This window comes from Hippoglossus hippoglossus, chromosome 3 (genome assembly GCF_009819705.1).
Source record: "Hippoglossus hippoglossus isolate fHipHip1 chromosome 3, fHipHip1.pri, whole genome shotgun sequence".
Taxonomy (NCBI): Eukaryota; Metazoa; Chordata; class Actinopteri; order Pleuronectiformes; family Pleuronectidae; genus Hippoglossus; species Hippoglossus hippoglossus.
Genome location: NC_047153.1, coordinates 31,208,144 through 31,233,000, shown reverse-complemented (window position 1 = coordinate 31,233,000; position 24,857 = coordinate 31,208,144). Strand labels below are relative to the sequence as shown.

At 39.3% G+C, this 24,857-nt stretch overlaps 2 protein-coding genes across 3 annotated transcripts in view; one reads left to right on the top strand and one right to left on the bottom strand.

Annotated features, from left to right (window-relative positions):
- Nucleotides 1-4,834, bottom strand: part of ccdc102a (coiled-coil domain containing 102A) — a 53,751-nt gene extending 48,917 nt beyond the window's left edge. Inside the window, exon 1 of one of the 2 annotated variants that reach the window (XM_034581537.1) lies at nucleotides 4,667-4,834. The gene's annotated coding sequence lies outside the window, so the exon portion shown is untranslated. Of the gene's footprint in view, nucleotides 1-912; nucleotides 1,038-4,666 lie in introns of those variants that run through there. The other variant, XM_034581538.1, reaches the window with a different exon arrangement.
- Nucleotides 4,835-10,159: 5,325 nt separating this feature from the next.
- Nucleotides 10,160-24,113, top strand: txlng (taxilin gamma). Its single transcript, XM_034581550.1, has 12 exons — nucleotides 10,160-10,229; nucleotides 11,725-11,833; nucleotides 13,577-13,724; nucleotides 14,631-14,722; nucleotides 16,252-16,422; nucleotides 16,711-16,905; nucleotides 17,279-17,398; nucleotides 19,639-19,713; nucleotides 20,000-20,092; nucleotides 20,178-20,273; nucleotides 23,345-23,533; nucleotides 23,600-24,113. Exons 2-12 carry the CDS (start codon nucleotides 11,741-11,743, stop codon nucleotides 23,768-23,770), a joined length of 1,443 nt encoding a protein of 480 aa, XP_034437441.1. The 5' UTR covers nucleotides 10,160-10,229; nucleotides 11,725-11,740; the 3' UTR covers nucleotides 23,771-24,113.
- Nucleotides 24,114-24,857: the final 744 nt, after the last annotated feature.

Sequence of the window (24,857 nt, the reverse complement as noted above, 5' to 3'; positions counted from 1 at the left end):
AGACAGATTGATATTAATTATTATGCTTGCATAGGCCTACACCTGATGGCTAAACCCACATTTACCAGCATCTTTAAGACTCTGTTGAAATGAAATTGACCACTGAATTTAGCCCAAGACTCACAGGTATATCATTGCTTTATTTCATCTATTGTCGATCATTAGCTCACAGGGCCAACGTTCCCAACAACCGCTGGGTATTGTGTATCTACTCACAGCACATGACGAATAAATACAGCCTACTTACACAGCCAGAAAGCTGAAGAGAGACATTTCTTAATAAACCACCTTGGGAAATAGCAAAACTAATTATAATACCTAAAATAATAAATCTGGCTCAGAACTGAAGGTATGTGTAAGTAAATTACTTGAACCCTGACTTTGTTAGAATCATATCCTTATATTAATGTTGTTAGATGATTGATGGACCTCAGGGGAGTTGGTCAATGAGAGCTACAACAAGAGTAAATGTAACAACGTTTACCCCAAATAGAACTAGAAGTGATTTCATGTACCATTACTGGATGCATCTTTTAGAGTTAATGGTGAAGCTGACAGAGTGAATTAGTGTAGGCCAGGATGGACTGCAAGTTACAGTCAGTTACAGAACCTATGCTGACAAAAACTTGAATTCCAAGACTGTCAATAGGCCTGACAGTCACTGAGCTGGAGAGAAAACAGACAGAGATAGGGAGAGAGGGCGCAGAGCAACCAAGGAGAGACAGATTGAGAAATTGGAGGGTTAGAGGAGGAGAGCTTGAGAGAAAAGAGATGCAGAAAGTAATCTAAACAATTTTAGAGGATTGGAATGTGTTTAACCAGGCACAGTGACTGAGGGTACACCATCAGCATGGCATACAAGCTCTCAGCTACATACAAACCACACCAGAACAAATAAGACTGCATTCTTACCACAGTGATTCAGTCCTGAGGAGGCTAATCTGCTTCACAGTAAGAGAAATGCACAGACTGTCTTCCACAGACATAAAAGACACAGTTTGAAAGGACAGAGATTAGTAATGAGACAGAGAGGTTGTTGCAGCAGACAGAGGTAGTAGAGAGATTTGGCTACTTTGGTTTCACTGGGTGGGGTGAAGCATGAGAGGATGTTGATATTCCACACAGGAAGACAGACAAACAAAAGGTCTGGTGGATATACACAGGCCACACAAAGACCAGACACGAAGACTAGCAGTGCACATACCCAGAACTGAGTCGTTTTCATGGTGGAAACATCTCTCAGTCAGTAATGACATTCTGTCCCACACATAAAGCTATTATAAGAAAAATAAGCATACAAACATTACATAAAAAAAGAGCATGTAAGTGTTTTTTGATATAAACACGTGTCACCAAGACCAGCAAGTCGAGCAAAGTTTGACCACTTCAAAGCTAAAAGCAGACAGCTGGTAGCGCAGGTGCCCAGCATACGGTGTCTTGAGTCAGAGGAATAATACTGGTACAGAGCAGATCTCCTAGCAGAGATAGACTACAGTACATCAGACAGGACAGCCCCTGGATTTAACAGATTTGGTATCACCTCAGATTTATCTCATGACCTTTTGGAATGGCCCTTAGCCCTTATTAAAGTAGATCCACTTTGACGTGCTACAACCAAATATTACTGCTTTGTAATCCCAATCTACTTCTGTATCAGCTATTTACTATGCTGCCTAAAGTACATTTTGCAGAAGGTATGACAACTACCTTTTCTCGCACTATTACTTCCACTAAAGTTAGAGATCTGTGTCTTCTTCCATCACAAGATTCCTGGAAATCCATCCAATAGTTGTTGAGATATTTAAGTCAGCACAGTGAAAATTATTATTAGCTGCAGCCTTATTAAAATGTAGGTATCTATGTGCAAAAGCCACGATGTAATTCCTAATAGTATAATGGTATTTTACTTCCAAGAACAAAACACATCAGAGAACAGGTAAAACTGAGAAAGACAATCTTCATCACAACATTTTTTGACAGAAGAAGGAAATAGTATTATAGTTCTCAAAAAGTATTATTGTTGAGCCCACGTTAAACTGTCTATCCTGCAGGGGACCAGTCTATAATAGTATACACAAAGAGAGAGATATAGATCAGACATGGTGTCTGAAGAGGGAGCACGTGTCTTTTGCCTTCCGAAACTGTTTCCATGACAACCACAACTCACACAACAGTCTGAAGCATGTGTGTGTGTGTGTGTGTGTGTGTGTGTGTGTGTGTGTGTGTGTGTGTGTGTGTGTGTGTGTGTGTGTGTGTGTGTGTGTGTGTGTGTGTGTGTGTGTGTGTGTGTGTGTGTGTGTGGCCCCATCGTTAGTGTATGTGTGTTACAAGAGAGACCGATAAATAAGGGAGATGGAACTGAATGAAGTGGAGGACAGGAGCTTGTGAGAGAGCTAACGATGGAGGATGAAATCGAAGACAGAGTAGTGCAGACTGTCCTCGTAGTCACACAAACACAGCAGGTAGCTACAGGAAGCAAAACAGATGGTGCTGTCTGCTGCGTGAAACCTCAGGACACTGCAGCATGATATACTGTGAGGAAAACCCCCACAGCCTCATGATCCATCTCACATCTTAACATCAAATATTCAGATTTAAAAACAAGTCTAAAGTTACGTTCCGTTTCTATTGTTCTTCTTGATGCATCTTATCCATTTCTTTAATTCCTTTGTGGTTTGGAGATGATGCAAGGACTTTTTGAAAGTCAGAAATTGGTGGCGTCAATGGGAAGGAACGTCCAGATCAACAGACCAAAATGTTGTCCAACCAAAAGAGGTGGTCTTGGTCGGGATCAAACAAACCATCATTTGGATCATATACAGTGTGAAAACACTGTTTTGGATAGTTTGGAATTTCGGACCAATTGCAGGAAGTTGAGACAGCATTAAACAACGTAAGAAGAGAACAAGTGAAAGCAAAGTCGCTCGCAGGGTTGCTTGTGTCTGGACTTTCTATAGATGTTGCCTTTCACATATGAAGAAGCAGCAGGAGATTCTTCGCTCGGACACATTCACAACAACACAGAAATCTCTGGAGCGTTCAGGTGAAGGATGGTGCAGTAGGTAAAGGCAGGACTGCTCTTATCACCAAAAGCTCTCTTGACATCTTCAAGTGTCTCCTACGAGTGTTGCACCGCTTTTTCATCCTGAGATATTTGTTTCCTTTAGTTTGTTCTTTTCATTTTTGCGTCTTGTGTGTTGGAAATGTCATCAACCCCCCCCCCCCCCCCCACTCACTCACAGTGAATCCTGCAGATGTCATCCTGACTGGCTGTCCCATTGGCTCATTCAGACTTTCGTGCATGTCTGAAAGCAGCTTAAGTGAACCGGTTCATTCATTTTCTCCATTTAAATGGTAAGACTACTTTTTACCATCTACAAACCACTCAATGCCAAATGTAGGTAGATGATGAAGGGAGGACATAAGATAAGAAGTCCTTTATTAGTACCTATAACATACAAATGTCTTAAGTCTGCTCTCTAAATTGTGGAGAGAAAATCATGGATATTGAGGGGTTAAAATAAAACACTGGAGTATTTGACCAATAAGGCTTCTTCAGTGCTACAAGCCCCACCTCAAATGTTCCTGTTGTACTGTCTCCCAGGCATGGACTTTTGGGACGACATTTTTTTTTTACCGGGAACTTGATTAACACCCCAGAGTGGAAACGCAGGTTTCCTGCAAAGGTTCCTAGTTCCTGGGGAAATTCTTGTGGTGGAATTGCAGCTTTGCTTTTCCAGAGATTGATCTTGAATGTCCATGACAGGCATAACATGGGGCAAACCCTGTCCTACCCCCCTTCACATAGAGCTGATCCAGGACCACCACAACCGAGAAGATGGCATCTCAGCATATTTCCAATCATTGAAGGTGGTTTGCTCTGTTTTTGTAAAGGAGCTGGGAGCCTGTGGTCAGGTTACATTTCACATTCCACAGTTTAGACATTCTGTCTTATGGATTATTAGTGTAATTAATTCCATCAGCTCCGGGGGAAATTACATTACATTACATTTCATTTAGCTGACGCTTTTATCCAAAGCGACTTACAATAAGTGCATTCAACCATGAGGGTACAAACCCAGAACAACAAGAATCGAGAAAGTACAATTTCTTCAAAAAAGCAAAACTACAAAGTGCTGTCAACATTCTTGTACTCTTAGCCATGAGGGTTTATGCAACTAGCTAATGATTAATCTACAACTACCTTCAGGCAATGGATTTTTCAGATTGTCTCTTCTTCAGAATAAGGCAGCTGTTACACGCTAACTGTGCCCTTTCAGGATACACTGGGCTCCCCCACTTTAACAACTACTACAGGCCACTCCCTGGAACTCCCTGATCATATTCCTTACATTGCAGGTCCATTTAAATCTATAAGAATGACTTAAATCAGTCAGTAAAGAAAAGAGCCCCAATGTGTAAACTTCACAGTGGCTTCAAAAAGCAAGAAAAGGCTTCTTCCTTCCAGCACCACAACAACACTATGACAGTTATCACTACAATAAAGGTCTAGTATTTGTGAACTATCACTCAAATATGTATGAATGTTGCATGTCTGGAAAGAGAGGAGCATGGTGCTTTTCGTGTCATCTGACACCAGTGAGTCTAGGAGCAGAGGGCTCAGTCTAACTATCAGCCACTGTAACACAAGTAGGGGACGACGTACCGTAAGTGAAGCAGCGGCAATGACTGCTGTGATCTCCCGCTGGAACATGAGTTTTAATCCCGGGGAAGCAGCTCGGGATCCCCCTCTTTTCTTCCTCCCAACAGTCCACCAGGCTTCTTGTTTTCTGCTGGTTCCCCCTCTGCTCTGGATGGAGACGACGTCCTCACCGACGGGAGAAAACAGGCGGGTCTCCAGCGTCAGCGCAAGCCCTCTGACCAATAGGCTGTCTGTACGGCAACAGTCTACTGCTTTCAACCAATCAGGATCAGCTCCCAACTCACAGCTCTGCGATAATTGGCTGGTTGAGCAAGGACCACCCTGATGAAATTACTACAGGAGAGGACGAGAGTGAGTGTAACGTGATATATAATTAAATATTATAATAATTATTATAAATAATATCTTGTTTTATTTACAAAAGAAATTTAGAAACAAGACCAATTTTTTGTAACTTTAAATTAAGAAAGAATTCAAAATATTTTTCCACTAGTGAACAATCTTTCATACATTTTCTTATTACTTTCGCCGGATTTAACATAAAATAGCATTCCTACTGAAATTATTATCCTTCGTTTTCAAACAAACAGATTTGGGTAATCTGGGGGGAAAAGTGCAATATGGACTTCTGTGAATTATTCTGATATCTGTTTTAAACATTGCATCATCGTGTTACACCTTTCTGTAATCCTTAAAACGTTTTCTACCTGCACCAGAAGAAAGAATGGAGATTGCATACTTCTGAGACATGACACAGCTTTTAGTGTTCTTTGTGCCAAAAAAGAAAATTCTGCCTGAATTTGATAATCTGGGACTGGTCACTTGCTAATCTGGGACACTTATATTAAGCTTTAAAAAAAACTAAATCGCCTTGCTTTGTGCACTCCGAGCTCAATATTACCATGAAAATTGTATTATCATATTACCAAAAATGACTAAGAAAATAAACAAGATATATTATTCATAGAAATGTAATGAATGAACATGTTAAAGTCAAATCATTTTTCATAAAGAAGCCTATTTAAATAAAGAAATATTCTATTAAAGGTGAATCCCATTTTAATTTTTTTAATCTATTGAAATGCAATCAACAGGAAGCAACAATAACAGATTATTCATTTGGTAATTCACCATACTATTGGGTCTACTCCTTGCAGGTGAGAGACTCATCATTATCGATCAGCCCATCGTCCAAGTTGTACAAGTAAAGGACTTTCTTGTGTTTCTTAAGGAGGTTTCATCTCTCATCCAAAAAAGCCTTTTGGATGAGTGGGGAAACATCTTCAAGGAACACGAAACAGTCCAGTTCATGTTCACTGATACAACTTCTGAACATACCATGACCTGGATGACTGAGAATCTACACAAATAGGTTGTCCCAATCATGCTTTTGATCCTCCAGAAGTTTGAATATTGATTATCTGTTTTTAATGCACATGAATATCATTTTATTATCATTTTTTTAACCAAATATTTAGTTATTTTTGTCTGTAATCAAGTGCCACTCTAACATTTAATAAGTCAACACTAAACTTCTAAGAGGACACCAGCTGTTGTTGACAGCAGAAACTTTTGAGATTCAATTAACTAAAACATGTTTGTCAAATGCATTACAAAACACAACACTGGTGCCCCCTGATGGCAAACCAAGGACAGTGGTCGACTCCAAGAATAGGTCATACTGGATTTTATGCATGCATTCCAAAATCTATATAATAACTCATGGTCCATGTCAAGTTTGATGTTGATAATAAAAGCGAAACACCTTGCATAATGACAACTTCGTGAAATGTCAAATCTTTTACACTGAAATTCTTTGTGGTCCCTAGAAGGAGTTTATGAAATGATTAGATTAAACAGAGAGATAAAAGATAGAGTGCTAAAATAAGACATGCAATGTACACTGAAGCGTACATAAAGACATGACAGACTCAACAGGATTTGGTGACTCTCTAAAAAGTGATGAAGTTAGCCAAAAAGTGTGATCAGATAGTGAGTTCCAGGACTTTCCTCCTCTCAGAAAATGCTGTTTGAGCAAAGAATGTTTTACGAAATGAAACTTTACAGGTGCCACTTGATGCGGCTCTGGTTGATCTACAGTCTGGATGTATTTACTGAGAGGCTGAGGAACAAGGCCATTCAAACATTTAAATTTAAACTTTACATAATGAAAGTCATCAAAGTTAGCAAAACGATTATATTTACTTGTGATGCAGCAGTGATGCTGCCTTCAAGGCCCAATTATAATGACCCTATGTCCAGATGCCAGGCAGTTAAACCATAGAACATATGAGAGAATAAAGTAATTTCTTATTATCTAAACAGACATATTTATTTCAAATCAAATTAGCAAAACATTGGGCTCAAATAATGTAGTGTTTGTGTTATGTTCCATGAAATTACAGCAGACTTTTTATTGGCTGGAGGTTCGGTCATGGTTCAGAAATTCACTTGATCCAGCCTATTTCCTAACTCACTCTAACTCATGACAGTAAGTAATGTTTTGTGTTTAGAATAATACCTGTGTTTGTAACTTTGTAACTCTGCAGATGTTCACCAGATGAGGAGGGTCTGACAACAACATGTGATTGAGTACATTACTTTTTGCCTCTGTCTGTTGTGATACCCCAAAAATTGTATTTACATACTAATTAACTGCCCCATGTATTTCAAGGGGTATAACTTCAAGACACATGTAATGTACATTTGTGTATTTGTATCTTAATGTATGGAGATGTGTACACACCTCTGTCCAAACCAACACTTAATTTATCAATAATGGAAAACATAGTGCATCTATAGAGGAAAAAAAAGTTAGTTATCACACCAGGCTCAGCACATATTTTCCATTAGCTAATGACTGTGCTGATAACGTGGTTACCAACTGTTTCAGTTAGCTCTGGGTTTTCCAACAAGAACTTGTTCATGTGACAGAGGTGAACTCATTAATTATAATTTCAAGATCATGAATAAATGATTGACATGAAATGCAAAGAAATGCTGATATCTGCAGGTAAATTCCATTTAATCCACAAGTGATATTTAAAAAAGTTAAATGTTAATATTGATCACATAAGAAGAAAAGGCAAGAGAAAAAATCTGCCTGTATAAGGGGTTTCATTAATTGTGAGTATGTTTGCTCTTTAGACTGATGTTTAACATGTGATGCAGATAAATAAAGTTAAAATAATTCATAGTGCAGAGGAGAAAATATAAGTAGTAAATGTGTGATGAGTTCAGTCTGGCTAACATGTTCATTCATAATCAGGGGAAATTTTGAACAGTGTGTGGCTAATTTTTTTCTGTCATAAAAATTGTAGTTAAATTCAAAGGAAGCTAGTTGTGATGTATTTATTTAATGAAAGCAGCCTCTAATCCAGCTGCACCTAAACATGAATAGCTCATGTTAATATCAGACTCACATTCTAAATGTAGGCTGAACCCACACAGTTTGCAGGAATTTAATAAAATGACCCACTGCAAAAGAACCAGTTCACTTCATATCATAAGATAAGATCCACCATTTTAGGACATATTATGCGTCCTAATGCAGTGATCAAAATATCAAAATAAATAAAATGATAACTTCAGTTTGTTCATACCCAGTACACAGTAAGCAGCTCCAATGCAATGTCGTCTCTACATTTTTCATATTGTATAAATGCTTGGAAAAAAGGCAACAGAAAAAGGTACATATTTCAACTAAAAGCCAAGACAATATTAATAATGATAATAAATCTATACATAAGAAACATAAATAAATGGGATTTTCATTTAAACATAAAATACCTGGTGCAGCACACAATAGTAGCAATTATATATATATGTGTGATTTTTATTTTTATTTTTCATTTTTTCTTTACCATTAATAAACTGATGATCCCTCGGATTTGTCTGGTGTCCCTGTTATAAAACTATACAGTTCAAACTAACTCCAGCTGCAGCTACTTCAATGGTGAAATATTACTTATACACTGCAGTATTAATTATCTAATAGCAAACACTGAGTGTGAGTTAAATCATTACTCAAGGGTTGTTTTTTTTACTACAGCCATTTTAATTTTGGATGTACCTTGTCATGCTGTAAACTTAACTTTTGGGCAGTAAATATTTGTTTTTATGATTGACAGGATAAATTAATTATATCTTATCACAAATGTACACGTTATATGGACACTGTATGGATTGCTTATGGTACTATGCCAGCACAGGGTTGGATGTGAAGGAATTGTAAACCCACTCAATTCAGTTCATGTGGGAGACATTTAATACACACTCAACAACTGAATGCAAAACTTGTCATAAGCTTGTTTGTCATCTGCAAAGTTTGTTTATACGTTTTTGGTTCAAACAGATGATGATGTCCTGATGAGAGGTTGCTGTTGTTATAACAAGAGAATGATGTGAACTGGGTGAAATAGCTGAGATGCTGTAATCACATAGATTATGTAGTTGTTGACACATGGCATCAAGTGGCTGTTATTTCCCTCCTCTCTGACGTCCCGGAACAAACAGGAGCTCTCTTGCTTTTGGTTTTACTTCATCAGACTCGTCCAATTCTGACAGGAAATGAGCCTTCAAGTTAAAAGCAAATATGTCAGGTTAGAAACGTGTGCAAAGGGAGGTTACGTTAGCATATTTGTTAATGTCGTTAAAGTAAAATTATGAATACCACGAAGTAGTACTCCTTCACAAGTAAAATTCACCCATTGAAAATCTTACTTAAAGAAAAGTGTAATCATATTCAAACTGATAATCAGATGTGAATTAAGTATCAATACTGTTCCTGATCACTTGATTCTCTGAGAGTTGAATTATTGTAAGTTAACTAATTATTTCTTCTCTAATTGTATATACTGATAATTAGCATCATCTGTGACCAAGCTCCTCTAATGACTTTTATGTAAAGTTTATAGGTTTATTTGTAATATGCAGGTTAACACAGGGTCAACAGGACAATGAAATGTGTTGGACAAGAAGAAACCGATCAGCTCAGCAGTGCAATAGTTAAATTAAAGTAAAATCAAGGTAGAAAGTGGTTACTATAAAAAAAGTCAAACACAATACAATACTAAAACTACAGACATTCAAAGGTGCAGTGTGACATTCAATGCAAATGTAGTGACAAGTTTAACTTGTAAAGTAACCAGGAGCTATATTTTAGCTGTCTGATAATCAAAGTAAAGTAAAGTATAAGAAGCACAAGAGGATACCACTCATGTAAAATATAAGTACCTTATATTTGAACTTTGATTTACAGTAGTATTCTGCTAAATGCACTTATTTATGTTACAAACAGTGGGAAATCATATCTCTTTTGTAGTCTTCGCAGCAGGAAACGGATACATAATAATTTCAATGACAGTGTTCCAGAAGATGACAACAAACGTTTCTGTGCTAGCCTTTTACAAACAATAGAATACAAATGTTAACTTCTGGACACCCTTCACATGCACACATATATATTTAATTTTGAAAAGGTTCCACCGGACGTTAGACACTGTATGTGTCACTTTGATGCCAGCTTGTTAACTGTGTCCTGGTTCTATCCACAGTGAAAACACAGGGAAACGCTCTGCCTGCTTCATCAGCACATTTCATTCACTGGTATTGTATCGTGCTGATTTGACCTCCTCACTAACTGACTGTTTAGCCTTTTGTTTACTCTCGCACATTTCTCATTTGCCAAAGTTTACTTCTAGTGTTGGCCAATGGGGCTAGCCATCAGCTAGCTTAGCAGTTAGCACAGGATTAGCCCTGCTAACAATAGCAAACCACTTCTACGGCTAATAACTGTGGGTTTAGCAGCCGCGCGCTTTGCTATCCACGATGTGTCTGAATAGATCCACCGACACTGTAAATGGTTACGTTCGTTTGTTTAACGGGACAAATAGTGAAGTGCGTGCTGTGCGTTTAGCTCTAGAGCTAACACGACCTGAGTCGAAGGAACGTCATACCAGACTCCATTTACATCTTCGAACGGTTACGGTTACCTTGTTCATCTGCAAAGCCACTTTGCTGTTATCACTTGAGTAAATACACTTTTAACTGTATGAGAAGACACTCTTGAATTCGGCTCAAGTATCATACTTGAGTTTAAGTGAATTTCCCCACTTTGTGAAGTTGTATAAACGCAGCCAGCGGTTGTAGTACCAGGGCTTAGAAACGCTCGACGTTAAGTAACATGGCACGTTGTGTGTTTGTGCCCAGTGGGACACATGTCATGAGAAAGCTGCTTCCCTCCCCTGAAGGAGACCGAATGAGTGAAACGAGTGAACAACACGTAGTAATGCAGCGAACTCCTCTCCTGCGTGTTCCTCTGTATCCTGTGGGGCAGTACGCTATGCAGGGGACTAACGAGGTTTGCTCAAGTGTAACACGACTAATCGTATCTGTTCAGAATGCATTACAATAACATGCTAGTACTCTTGACTGAAACTTTGGCCCAACAGTCATGCTATCGTTTAGTAGGCGGTTTTCATTCAGCATCGATATAAACAGTGTTCCTTTATGTTAGCTTCACTTTGATTAGCCTACAAGATCAGTTAGATTGTCACTAACTGTTGTTAGTTACCTGTCATGTGTGGCATTCCACTGACTGAACGGCGTGTAGCTTAGCGGTCTTCAACCTGTTGTCATTGTACATGAATGCTGGTGTGAGGCTAAAGCTAGCCTGTTATTGTAGAGAGGGAAGTACAGTGTTTGTAGGCCCCAGACAAATGACAGGGTGAGGTAGTGGGGATCGTCTTTATTTTGACTTGTTACCGCGCATTGTGTTACTATATTCAGAGAGTCCCTCACATAGTTGAAGTGTGTGTGAATGGACCCATGAGCAGACTTGCTCTGTGCTGCGCTGACATGTTTCACTCTGGCGGCATGTTCAGGTGCTCCTGCCGCTCTCCACACACACGTGGTGGACTCTTGCTGTCTGCTGTTGACTTGGTCTTCTTCTTATCTAGACAGTATTCAGCAAACACTGCTCATTACTGGATGCAAGTGGATGGTCAGGATGTAATCTCATGGCGATTTTCTACCACTTCTGTTTTTCTGTGAATGTGTAGGTTGTGATCAGGACAAATGGAGACAACAGCAGTGTGTGACATTGATGTGGCGACCAGGAGAATAGTGGGAGGCAGTGATTCTCCTACGGACCTGGACAGCTCTTGTCAGGTAAACACTCAACATGTATTGTTATGTTTTGTTATTTGTCCTGCTACTACTGTGTTACTGTCAGTCTTCCTGTTTTTTAATGTCTTGCAAATAGCAAGAGTAGCAGGATTACAAAAATGTTTTTGTGCCAAAAACAAAGTGACACCTTTTCACAAAATCCTTTTGGCTAAACCACAACATCAGGACCAGCACGACAAACATAATTGTCCATGTCTGCCTCACTGAAGCTGTTTTCAGACAGGACCTCTGGAGGAACGTAGTGGGAGATTCTCTGCTCAGCTGCGTTCACAACAGCATCGGCTTCTCCTGAGTGTCTGTGGACTTTACAGTATACTGGGGGACCAGGCGGATAAATAATTTTATATCAGCAGTCAGTATTATGCCATTAAGGAGTGCAACTTCTTTCTGTTGGACACAGTGAATGTATGAGCTCTTATGACAGGTGTTTGCTGAGTTCTGCCTGCCTGCTGACAACTAGATGCCTGTTGCATTAACACCTACAGCAGACCTAAAGCTGGCAAAATTAGGTTTGAAATCAGGAACTGTCCGATCAAAGAATACAAGACTTGAGACTAGGGGTGAGCGATACATCGAATATACTCAATATATCGCGGCTTGTTCCATGTGAGATGTACAAAATGACTTTATCGCGACCATCGAGTACAAATTGTCACGTGAATGTTTTAAGCCTTCAGCATTAAATTCTCTTTGGAGTTTTGCTTCTCTCGCTCTCTTCTCATGCCCCTCTCAGAGCAGACAGCTCACTCCCCCGCCCATCCAGAAAACTCTATTGCCTGGATGTATATTTTTGTATCAGGAGAGGAAAGAGAGCGTGGAGAGAGCGAAAGAAAGTGAAGAGCCCCAGCGAGTTGATGAGAGTTCAGAGACGTTATTGACAGTTTGTTCATATTCTTTGTGAACCGAACGAATCAGTTTACAAATGATGAACGTGACTGACGTGTATGTGCTTGGAGTGAGTTGGAGTTAATACACACACACACACACACACACACACACACACACACACACACACACACACACACACACACACAGGTCCCAGGACTCCGCCCCCACTCTCTCACAGCCACACAGTGAGATGAGAGGAGCGTTAACGTGATGCAGGTAAAATAGAAATTTTCCTCCTCCACCTAAAGTGTCTTTTCATACATGTTTGGACTGTGGAAAAAGTAATTTTTTAAAACAATTTTAGCAGGTCTGTCAGTAGTTTACCGCTCCTCTCTGTCTCTATCATTTGCGATGTGCACTGCGCCAACGATGTCAAACTGTGTGTGTGTGTGTGTGTGTGTGTGTGTGTGTGTGTGTGTGTGTGTGTGTGTGTGTGTGTGTGTGTGTGTGTGTGTGTGTGTGTGTGTGTGTGTGTGTGTGTGTGTGTGTGTGTGTGTGTGTGTGTGTGTGTGTGTGTGAGATCTCTGTTGTCGTTTTTTTAATCTTCTTCCGAAAATGAATCATTGACAAAAAACTTGTCAATGATCTGACAATCTTTTATTTATCATCAGCCCTAATACAAATGTCATGTGTGGATAAAGATATCAGGAACATAAACATCTTAGTGCTCTGTTTTAGTAGCATGATGGCGTCACCTCAAGGACAGATGGAGCCAGTCGGCCATGCTTGAAAATCCACCTGTTTGAAGCCTCAGACCTGTTGGGAAAACTGAGGGTGGGTAAGAACTCATACCTGCTGTGTGTGTGTGTGTGTGTGTGTGTGTGTGTGTGTTAACAGGAAGAGGTTGCAGGGTTTGATTTGGCCTTGTGCTGTGCTGAGGAGGAGAGAGGGGAAACTCCAGGCAGAGAGGATAGTCCCAGTGATCTGGGGGAGGCAGAGCTTGATCCTGGAGGAGACCCCAAGAGTGGAGAAGACAAGGCCTTTGGTACAAACTCTCCTCATTACATATTGTATGTGTGATGTCACATTTTTTCTTATGTCTTTGTTAACACCCGAGTTATATCCCTGTTAAATTTATTGTAAATGTATTATGTACGCGTCATTACCCAAACAGACGAAGCCCACAGTGTAACGTACACTGTATGTGAAAAGAGTTGCCCAGGAGAGATGGGTCCAGTTATACTGGATATAACTGTCTCTAGGGCTTTCTGATTCTTTCTGAAAAACACATTCTATGTACTTACTGTGTACATCAGCTTTAGTTTTCCTAGAAAATAATTAAAACGTCATTAAAAAATATTTTGTGTACATTCAAGGAAAAAAATATTTTCTTTATTCAGACAACTCGCATCTTAATCAATACAACATTGCTAATACAGTAGTTGTCTGATATCCTCAGTCTTTTTTCTATCTGAGTAATAAATAGGTGACCAGAATCTGCCTTTTGTTCAGGATAATGCTCTGGATCTTTTTATGAAGGTTGTCCAAATTACTTATCTGTCCCAGTCCTTTTTTTTAATGCTGTTTCCACTGACATCACATTGCTTTTAACAGAGCTTGTATTGACAGGAAATTCTAAAAGTTAACTCATCAATTTAAACAATGATTATAATAATATTGCTCCATATTGGCTTTGCAAGGTTTTTTTCGAAGGGGGAGCATTTCAATATAATTATTCAAAAAAAAAACTAGCAGTCTTTCTTACACCATTGTGTGAGCTTTGACATCATACTGTTTTTGGTTTCGCAATAACATCCAAGTCAGACAGGCATGTTGGTTTACCTGTCGCCACTTTAGTCTCAGGTTGTAGGTTCTTAGGTGGTTGTCTTCTCATTGGAAATCTACTTGAAAGAATTCTCCTGAATGTTTTCTGTTATGGTTTATATTCCAGGGAAGGAGGTCGCTCTGTTGATGCAGGCTCTGAATTCTCTGGCCACTCCTGAAGAGAAACTGGCTGCTTTGTGCAAGAAATATGCCGACCTGGTGAGCATCTGATTTTAAAACAAATTACTTTCTGTTCAGTTCTGTATCTGAAGTAGTCAGTAGTATGGAGGGTTTTAAGGGCCAAAACTAAATATATATACCTAAATAATTATATAAATAAATAAGTGTATAATTAAATGACTAAATCTATTTATTTGCTTATTTATTTATAAATTTATTTATGAATTTTTTATACTTTTATTTATATATTTATACTTTTATTTATTTATACTTTTATTTATTAATTTATACTTTTATTTATTTATTTATTTATACTTTATCCATAGCCTAACTTGCCGGACAGAACAAAATATAACTGTCAACTTCAGTCATTAAAAGTTTGGGGGCAGGTTGAAGGCTCTGATTGGCACAGAATATCTTCTTCTTCTGAGTGTCTGCAATTGAGGTTGACAATTTTATTTTGTTCCTTCCAGCAAGTTACGCTATGGATAAATAAAAGTATGAATAAATAAAAGTATAAATATATAAATAAAAAAAAACATTAATCAATACATTTATAAATGTATAAAAAATACACATTTAGTCATACATTTAATTAAATAATTATGTATTTATATAACTATTTATGTATTTAGTTTTGGCCCTTAAAACCCTCCTTGCAGTACATACTTGCACACCTGAAAACACATCACATGACTTCTCACGTGCAAATGTCATGTGCGTTCCAGTGTAAACACGAAGCTGATCATGTTCTCTGCATTTGGTTGCTTAATTGCTCAAAATACTACAAACGAAGAACAGCCATTCTGAAAAGTGCTGGGATTTTCTTTTCTTGGACCAATGACAAAGTGTTATTGATATTAGTATTTCCAACGCTTAACATCTGCCACTGGTAGTCAAGGCCGATGCAGTTCTGTTTGAACTATGAGGGTGATCAATCAGGGAAGCATAAGTTGTGACTGATAAGCTTAAACACAACTCTGTAGATTTTAAATGGGGCCAGCAACATTCAAAAGTCTGTTTTAGGGGCTGGAAAACTCAAGAGTAGTGTGGATGCCAGATGTTAAAAAAAGTGATGTGCTTTAAAACTACAAAGTATTTGTGTAGCTGAAGGCTCAGACTGCAGTCAACTGTTATTTTTTGATTATGAGAATATAGAAAAAGGCAGTAAGGTATGATTTAACAACTGGCCTGACAAAGATGTCAACTTAAAATCTAAGTGAAGAAACAAATGGAACAAGCTGTGGAATCTTTAATGTTGTTTACCTGGACATAGTCCAGGTAAATACTAGGTTTGTACCTCGTCTTGTGAAAACACAAAGCAAACTTTGTCCGGATGTCTACTTTTTCATCAAGTCAGTTTCATTAAGATTTGTTTTGCGACATTGGAAGAATATCATGCTTTAATTGCTAACCCTTTTTCAGGTGCAAATGCAACATGCACAATCTAAAAACTGTTATTTCCCAAATCAATGTTGCGTGGTTGTTATAAATTCAAGAAAGTAACAAAAAAAAACATGACCATATTTCACCATGATGTGAATCTTTCATTTTCTCTGTGTGTTCAGCTGGAGGAGAGCCGCTGCATGCAGAAGCGACTGAAAGCCCTGCAGAAGAAGCAGTCTCAGATTGTGAAGGAGAAGATCCACCTGCAAGGGGAGCACAGCAAGGCCATCCTGGCCCGCAGCAAGCTGGAGAGCTTGTGCAGGGAGCTGCAGAGACACAACAAAACTCTGAAGGTACAACTCAACCCACTGCAGCCACACATCTGTGTCACTCTTATCTTTTTATCTTGTCTCGACAAACAGCAGACACATTATTGCTAAAGCATCAGGAAGGTGAACATATCTTTATTCAGCGTGCATTCAAATAGTAGTTTACTGTCAATATAATGGATAAAACACTTAAGAAATGTGGTGTTTGTTTCAATCAAAAGGATACTATTTTAATTATCTGTGTCTCACTCTTCTCTTTTCTCCTCTCGTCTCCTTAATATCCCCTCAACGTCCACACCTGTCACCTGATAGGATGAGAATGCTCAGCGGTCCAGGGAGTACGAGGAGCAGCGGAAGGAGGCCATGCTACACTTCCAGATGACCTTGAGCGACATTGAGGTGCAGATGGAGCAGCACAGCTCCCACAACACCAAGCTGAGGCAGGAGAACATGGAGCTGGCAGAGAAGCTGAAAAAGCTCATCGAGCAGTATGAGCTCAGAGAGGAGGTAAGATGTCACAAAAGAGCTTTTCCTTACACTGTTGCACAACTGTAGTCTGTTCTGGCTCGTTGTGGCTATGGCATCAAGCACAAACCTGGGCAGTCATACTTCATCATGTGAGGTATCAACAATTGTCTCATTGTGGTATCGATAACTGATATATGGGTAGTGTATCACTGCTGTGATAGAAAACCCCTAACTAAACAGGTAGGTTACAGTGGTCAGGTGTAGGTTTAAATCAACTGATAGAAAATATTTTCTACCAGTTGAACAGTCACTGTTCATTAAAACGTCCAACAGTTTAAAAACATTCAGGATAATGATTCTTATATTGCAAGTTGTACAGTCTAATGGAGATGTGATTGTGTCCTCCTTGCAGCATATAGACAAGGTGTTCAAGCACAAGGAGCTGCAGCAGCAGTTGATGGACGCCAAGCTTCAGACAATCACAGAGATGATGAAAGAAGTGGAAGAGAAGCAGCAGAGAGAGAGGGACTTTGTGAGTACTGTGTTCATCATATCATCAAATATCAGCTGTTATAAGCACAATAAATTCATTGTGGTACTCCTTAAAAGTCTTAAATTAAAATCAACAAAATTAAGGTCTTAAATTGACCATAAATTTGCAGCAAAGTCTTACATTTACAGGCGGTGCTTTTAAGGCGAATAGGAAAATTGTCACGCACAGTCCTAACATAAAAATGTCTTTAAAACTTTAGTCCTGAGACTGCCAGTTTTATGTTTCTAATCACAAAACACTGATGGGTGTTTATTTAATATACAAACAGACCAATAATAGTATCAATAACAACAATGATAATTGTAAACGAAGTGTGTGTGTGTGTGTGTGTGTGTGTGTGTGTGTGTGTGTGTGTGTGTGTGTGTGTGTGTGTGTGTGTGTGTGTGTGTGTGTGTGTGTGTGTGTGTGTGTGTGTGTGTGTGTGTGTGTGTGTGTGTGTGTGAGAACTACCGTTCAAAAGTTTGGGGTCACCCAGACAATTTCGTGTTTTCCATGAAAACTCACACGTTTATTTATCAAATGAGTTGCAAAATGAATAGAAAATATAGTCAAGACATTGACAAGGTTAGAAATAATGATTTTTATTTGAAATATTAATTTTGTTCTTCAAACTTTGCTTTCGTCAAAGAATGCTCCATTTGCAGCAATTACAGCATTGCAGACCTTTGGCATTCTAGCTGTTAATTTGTTGAGGTAATCTGTAGAAATTTCACCCCACGCTTCCTGAAGCACCTCCCACAAGTTGGATTGGCTTGATGGGCACTTCTTGCATACCATACGGTCAAGCTGCTCCCACAGCAGCTCAATGGGGTTGAGATCTGGTGACTGCGCTGGCCACTCCATTACAGACAGCATACCAGCTGCCTGCTTCTTCCCTAAATAGTTCTTGCATAATTTGGAGGTGTGCTTTGGGTCATTGTCCTGTTGTAGGAGGAAATTGGCTCCAATCAAGCGCTGTCCACAGGGTATGGCATGGCGTTGCAAAATGGAGTGATAGCTCAAACTAGAGACTCTAATATACTTGTCTTCTTGCTGAGTTGTGCACCGGGGCCTCCCACTTCTCTTTCTACTCTGGTTAGAGCCCGTTTGTGCTGTTCTCTGAAGGGAGTAGTACACACCGTTGTAGGAAATTTTCAGATTCTTCGCAATTTCTCGCATGGAATAGCCTTCATTTCTAAGAACAAGAATAGACTGGCGGGTTTCACATGAAAGTTCTCTTTTTCTGGCCATTTTGAGAGTATAATCGAACCCACAAATGTGATGCTCCAGATACTCAACTAGCTCAAAGGAAGGCCAGTTTTATAGCTTCTCTCACCAGCAAAACAGTTTTCAGCTGTGCTAACATCATTGCACAAGGGTTTTCAAGGGTTTTCTAATCATCCATTAGTCTTCTAAGGCGATTAGCAAACACAATGTACCATTAGAACACTGGAGTGATAGTTGCTGGAAATGGACCTCTATACACCTATGTAGATATTTCATTAAAAACCAGACGTTTCCACCTAGAATAGTCATTTACCACATTAACAATGTATAGAGTGTATTTCTGATTAATTTAATGTTATCTTCATTGAAAAAAACAGTGCTTTTCTTTGAAAAATAAGGAAATTTCTAAGTGACCCCAAACTTTTGAACAGTAGTGTATATATGTGTGTGTATATATTTATTTATTTATTTATTTATTTATTTATTTATTTATTTATTTATTTGTCCAAGGCGTCACGTTTTGTGTGGTTTATTTTTGCAAACAAACAAGGCAATGGCGTCCGCTGTCTCTCTTGCCCTGGTAAAAAACCATGACTCCTTCCTGGTGCCTGGCTGCCTATGCCCACCTTACCATATATATATAATATCACCTTGTGCTCAGTACCTTTTATAAGAAAAGCATAAACTAACTATAAATAACAAAAACAATATGACTCTTTTCTTCTTATTCTAAAGGCAGTTATATTAAATAAAACTGAAAAACAAATGTTTCACTATTAAACTCAAACAGTAAACAGCTCCAACAAAAGCTACCCTGACTGATTTTATTATTCTGATATCGTATGAAGCTTATTTATAAGTTTAAAGAAATTCTCGTCTATCAGTCTTAAATATAATTTATTGAGGTCTTAAAAGGTCTAAAAAAAATAAAGCATTAAATTGTGCAAGAACATTGTCAAAGTGTGTGTGCAGCCTGTGAGAGCATTAGAACTGACTGTGCTGTTATGCTTCAGCTGCTGAAAGATGCCACTGAGTCCAGACGCAAGTGTGAGCTAATGAAGGAGCAGGAAACACAACTCAAACAACAGGTAAGTACACACACCCCCACACCCAGTTACGCGGCGGATTAGAAACCCATTCCATGCAACGACACTGTTTTCCTCTGGGAACATAAATGCTTGGTGTCCAGGGGCTGTGATTGGTCCATGTACTTTACAGGCAAAATGTAGAGACATTTGCACTTTGTCTACTCTAATAACATTGATCCAGGCTACGTTTAAAAACCAACAAAATGCAGTCAGGAAGATGTCCACTACTACTTGTGTTTACCTCTGTGCACATCAGTTCTCACAGCTCTCGTCTTGTCCCTCTTAGCTCTCTTTGTACATGGACAAGTTCGAGGAGTTTCAGAGTACTCTGGCTAAAAGCAATGAGGTCTTCACCACTTTTAGACAAGAGATGGAAAAGGTAAGAATCGATAACCTGTCAATGACAGTCTGACTTCCTGTTGTTTGCCTTCATCCGTCATGAGTAACCGTGTTTTAACCTCCAGATGACAAAGAAGATCAAGAAGCTGGAGAAGGAAACAACACAGTGGAAGACCAAATGGGAGAGTAACAACCAGGCCCTGCTGCAGATGGCTGAGGAGGTGACTTTTAAACACACTGTCTGTCTGAGGGTGAATGTCAAGCGGAATATCAGTCTCCATGTGTGTGGGTGTTAAATACTGATGTGAAATCAAGGAATACTTAGTCAAGCTTAGCACAAAGACTGAAATGAAACAGCCAGCTTTCCTCCATCGGACTTCTCATCTAACGGGGCTTTACCAAATAGCTGCTAAACTGTTTTCAGTGTTTAGTACATTTTACCATGCTAAACTAAGAGGGTAAATATGCTCAGTATTACCTGTAAAGTAATGTAAATCTAATACAATTGAAGTAACTGGGGATCAATATTTCAAATGTAAAATTGTCATTTTTCTGTGAACTATCCCTTTAATCCTCCAGGGAAAATGTTTTCTTTTCTTTAGCAGAGATATGTCAGTGTACTGTGAACAGCTGTGTTACAGCTGCCACACACTGGACACTTTGAGCCTCCCTGTTCAGACTTGTCTCGGATTTTGATCTGACCACTAGTGGACAGTGAATCAATGGACTCTGTGCAACTTTAAGAAATGGCTTTTTACTCCTTTTGAAATGAGTAAAACAGTATCCAGATCTAAATGGCCAAATCAATAATTTTACTTTAAATGGTTTGAAGGCCTAAACGATGCCAGGGCTTTATTATTGCTACGGAAAAATTGGAAGTGGAAGTTTAATATTAACAGTTTAAAGTATACTTAATTTTAGGGATGTACGATATGGATTTTTCCGGCCGATACCGATAATTACAAGCTTCACATGGCCGATACCGATAATAATTTCACGTTTCTTAAAAAGAAGTTCATGGCCTGTAGTTTATGCACACCTTAGGGTAAAATTGCAAAATAAAGTAAGCAAATCAGGATGAATTAATATTCCATTGTTAACACAACAAAAACAGTGTTCGTTTAGTTTTTAGGGAAGTACATCAGAAAACTTGAAAATTTCTCTTTCAATATAATTTAAATAAAATATTTTGACATCTCAAATAAGACATGTCAATGTATTTAAATAGTAATTCAGATAAAACACAAAAGCACATGGAGTATTATGCTCAATAAAGAAAAGGAAAAAGGTTGAGGATAGCTTATGTACTTTTAGTGCATGAGAGTAAAGAAGGTTTCTCTATACTTTAGCTTTCATGAAACATAAATCGTATCAAATGTTTTGCATAAAAATTCAAAATAAATTAAATGCATTGACAATATCTTTAAACAGAAATGAAAACTGAAGGGCCTCATAGAACTGACAAGTTTCATATGGAGATCATCATCCAGCCACTAAGCCGTCAATCCAAGCTCACTAACTGGACTGAGGTCTGAGCTCCATATGTCCGTGGTAAAACTTAGAGAAAAGAAGCAGCGACTTGGCAGAGTATAGCGGGGCTCCAAATGTGCAAGCAGAATCCTTCGTCTTCTACCACGGAAAATGGAGGGTCATCAAGAGCAATAAACTCTGTGATTCTGTCATTCATTGCTTTAGTCTGTGGACTGTATCAAGAAAACATCCTGCAGTTCTCAAATGCCTGCTGGACACTCCCTTTTCTTTTCTCACTAACGCTGGCTGCAAGCACCTCGTATTCTCACCATACATGGTCGTTGTGATGACGGACTCTAAGGTCACTTATGAGATTGGTAGTGTTCAAATTTACAAATGTTTTTCCCCCTCACGGAACCTTTGCACATTTGTTGCAAATTGCAATACTACAGTCACTCTCAGAAAGTTTGAAAAACTTCCACACCGACGACGCAGTTTTCAGTTCCCATGTAAACACATCACGCTGGTATGGACAGGCACTGATGTATGACGTCATGAGCGCGACCAGGCACGCTGTGTTTGCCGGACGTTTTATCAGCTATAATTTCTGATTCCGATAAATAAATAATAATATAAAATTCCTATTATCAAGCCGATATTATATCGGATTGATATATATCATGCATCCCTACTTAATTTAAATGTACAAATATGAATATTGAAAACACTTAACAACTTTACATAACAACATACCATAATCCAACTACAATAATTCAACACTAAATAAGATTGAATACTTAATACAGAAAAATACTCCAGCTCCAAACTCGTCATTCATTTTCTCCCCACTGGTCTGGCCAGTGCACCCACACTGCCAGCTGATGTGCTTGACATGGGCTCATGCAACAGTCAAACATGGAGCATCCCTCTGTTTTCAAATGTAACCCGTGCATCGCCTGCTCCTTTAATAAGTTTGTCATGGTCCTCCGCTTACGTAGAATTGTGGATCTCTGCGTCCCAATTTCTTGTGTCAAAGCCACAGCCACACCGTGGGGGGGTTGTTTCTGGGTTTAATAAAAAGTAACCAAAGAATAGGAAAGAGGTGAGGGCGGGTGTGTGTTTGTGTGCGAGTGCGAATATGTCAATCCAAGAGTTCAATCCATATATTTACAAAGTCCATTTCAGTCTCCCCCACAAGTCCAACACAGTTCAGTTCAGACGAGGAAAAACAGATACAACAAAAATAATCCGTTCCACTGATCTTCATAAAATCTGCATTGGGATTCGGCCCGGTTGGTACAAGCTGTGTGGGAACCAGTGCCTGGTTGGAACTAGATATCATATCTGATTTAGTCTGATGTCAAATGTGTCCTCTATGGCTTGGCTGTGTTCAGACCTGAACTTGGAGCTGTCTACCTGCGGTCCAATCATTCAGGACGGATGTTAGTGTAGCTCAGACTGACGGACTTTTTGTCTCGAAAAGGGGATTCTGTTTAATTAACCAAACTTTTGGGTCCTTTCATTTGAAACAATTTGACAGGATAATTGTTAGGTCAAGGTAAACTTTTTTTTATCCCAGAGGGGCAATTTGTCAGCCAGCAGGGAATAAAAGAAAGTACTAATTCCATACATACACAAGAATACACAATACAATTGTTAGTCAGGTTTCGGTCACTAGTCCACTTACTTTTTCCAGAGCTCCAAGGCCAAGAGATGTGGTTGAAAGTTCTGACTAAATAATTTGTCATTCAATACTTTCCTCCAAACTGCCCTGTCCAGTGTGAGAAAAATGACGCTAATGAAACATTGTGTTTTGTTGTAGAAAACTCTGCGCGATGGCCACTTCAAGGCCCTGCAGGGGAAGCTGGAGCTGCTGGAGAGGCTGTGCAGAGCGCTGCAGAAGGAGAGGAACGACCTGAACAATCGGCTCAGCCTCCTGCAGGAGCAGGGAGACAAAGGGACCACAGCAGCTCCTGAAGACCAGCGACAGGAGCCTTTAGCGGAGGAGCAGGAAGAGCAGGAGGAGAAGGAAGGGGATGGGGAGGAAAAGGATGGGGAGGAAAAGGATGGGGAGGGAAAGGATGAGGAGGAAAAGGATGAGGAGGTGGGCTCGACACAGGGCGTCAGACAGGAGACAGAGGGCATTCACCAAGATCCCAGACCACCTGGACTTGACTCCTCTCCGGCTGCTACTGACAAAACCACTACTGCCACAACAAGCAGCCCTCCTGCAGACACACAGGACTGAGCCAGCCTACGTGTGTGTGAGTATAGAGGAGAAGGGTGTGATACTAGGGTTCCACACGCCTCCAGCCTAGTTCCAGAACTAGCCAGACAAACCATCTTCAATGGAGATATAGATTTCCTCTGTTTTTTAAGTCTACACTTGCCTCTGCAGGTTTCTACACAGAAACTGAGCCTATATCTTTTTGTGTAATTGTTTAAGAAGAATAAAGTGACTTTATCAAAGATTCTATTCTAAGAGTTAGCCCACGTTTAGGTTGGTTGTAATAATTGGCTTTGTGGCGAGCACTTTGTACTCCATTTTCTACCATAAGTGTATTTTCATAAGAAATTTCCATGCAGTCTAATTGAAGCAGTTCAACGTCTTTAATTTCTTTGGTCAAATGGTCCATCCCTGTGGTGTCTCATCAGAAGTTCTCCAGTGATTCAGTCCTAAGTGGGTCCGTCACATGCTTTGTTTCGTAGGTTGGTGTGTTAATGAGATCTGAGGAGGAAGCAGGACCTAGTGTAGAGCAAGTACAATGCAGAGTTGGCTCGTTTGACATCTTCATTGTTTAGATCTTTTTTTTGTGTGTGGATAAGGTGGTCTTTTGGAACCAGAAGTATCTTAACAAAATGAATCTGTAAATCCATATAAAATGGCCACCTTGACCCACCTGTTTGCTAATAACTAGTTAGCATGCTACCCATTACCACCAGGACCATCACTTTTTGGCTACAGATTTTCAAATATTTACTGTTTAGTAATGAGTCTGAAAGCAAAATTCTAAAGTGCACAAGCGGAACAAGCTGCACAGTGTCACTGACCTACACACCCTGTCATTATACCAGGCTAATGTTGCTTTGCTAACTAAATGGAGATGACTAGAGAGCTCTGCACATATCTCTCAGAAGACAGTTATTTCATTGCACTCAGTTGTTGGTGTGAAAAGAAATTGAATTAGTTGTGTAACAAATGAAAAGAGAAGTGGAAACCCTGGTTCCTTTTTTATTCCCCCTGCAACTGCCGATTACTAAAGGTAAATGACAGTATGTCCCCAGAGTCTAAGGACGGTTGATGTAACTTGACTGGGTAGCTGCAGTCATGATTC

Excerpts from the sequence above, each read along its gene's own strand:
- txlng (XM_034581550.1), top strand. The coding sequence starts at position 11,741 with ATGGAGACAACAGCAGTGTGTGACATTGATGTGGCGACCAGGAGAATA. Across the intron at positions 17,399-19,638 it reads AGCAGAGAGAGAGGGACTTT|CTGCTGAAAGATGCCACTGA; the intron begins GTGAGTACTGTG and ends GTTATGCTTCAG. Across the intron at positions 23,534-23,599 it reads AGCCTTTAGCGGAGGAGCAG|AAGGATGAGGAGGAAAAGGA; the intron begins GAAGAGCAGGAG and ends GATGGGGAGGGA.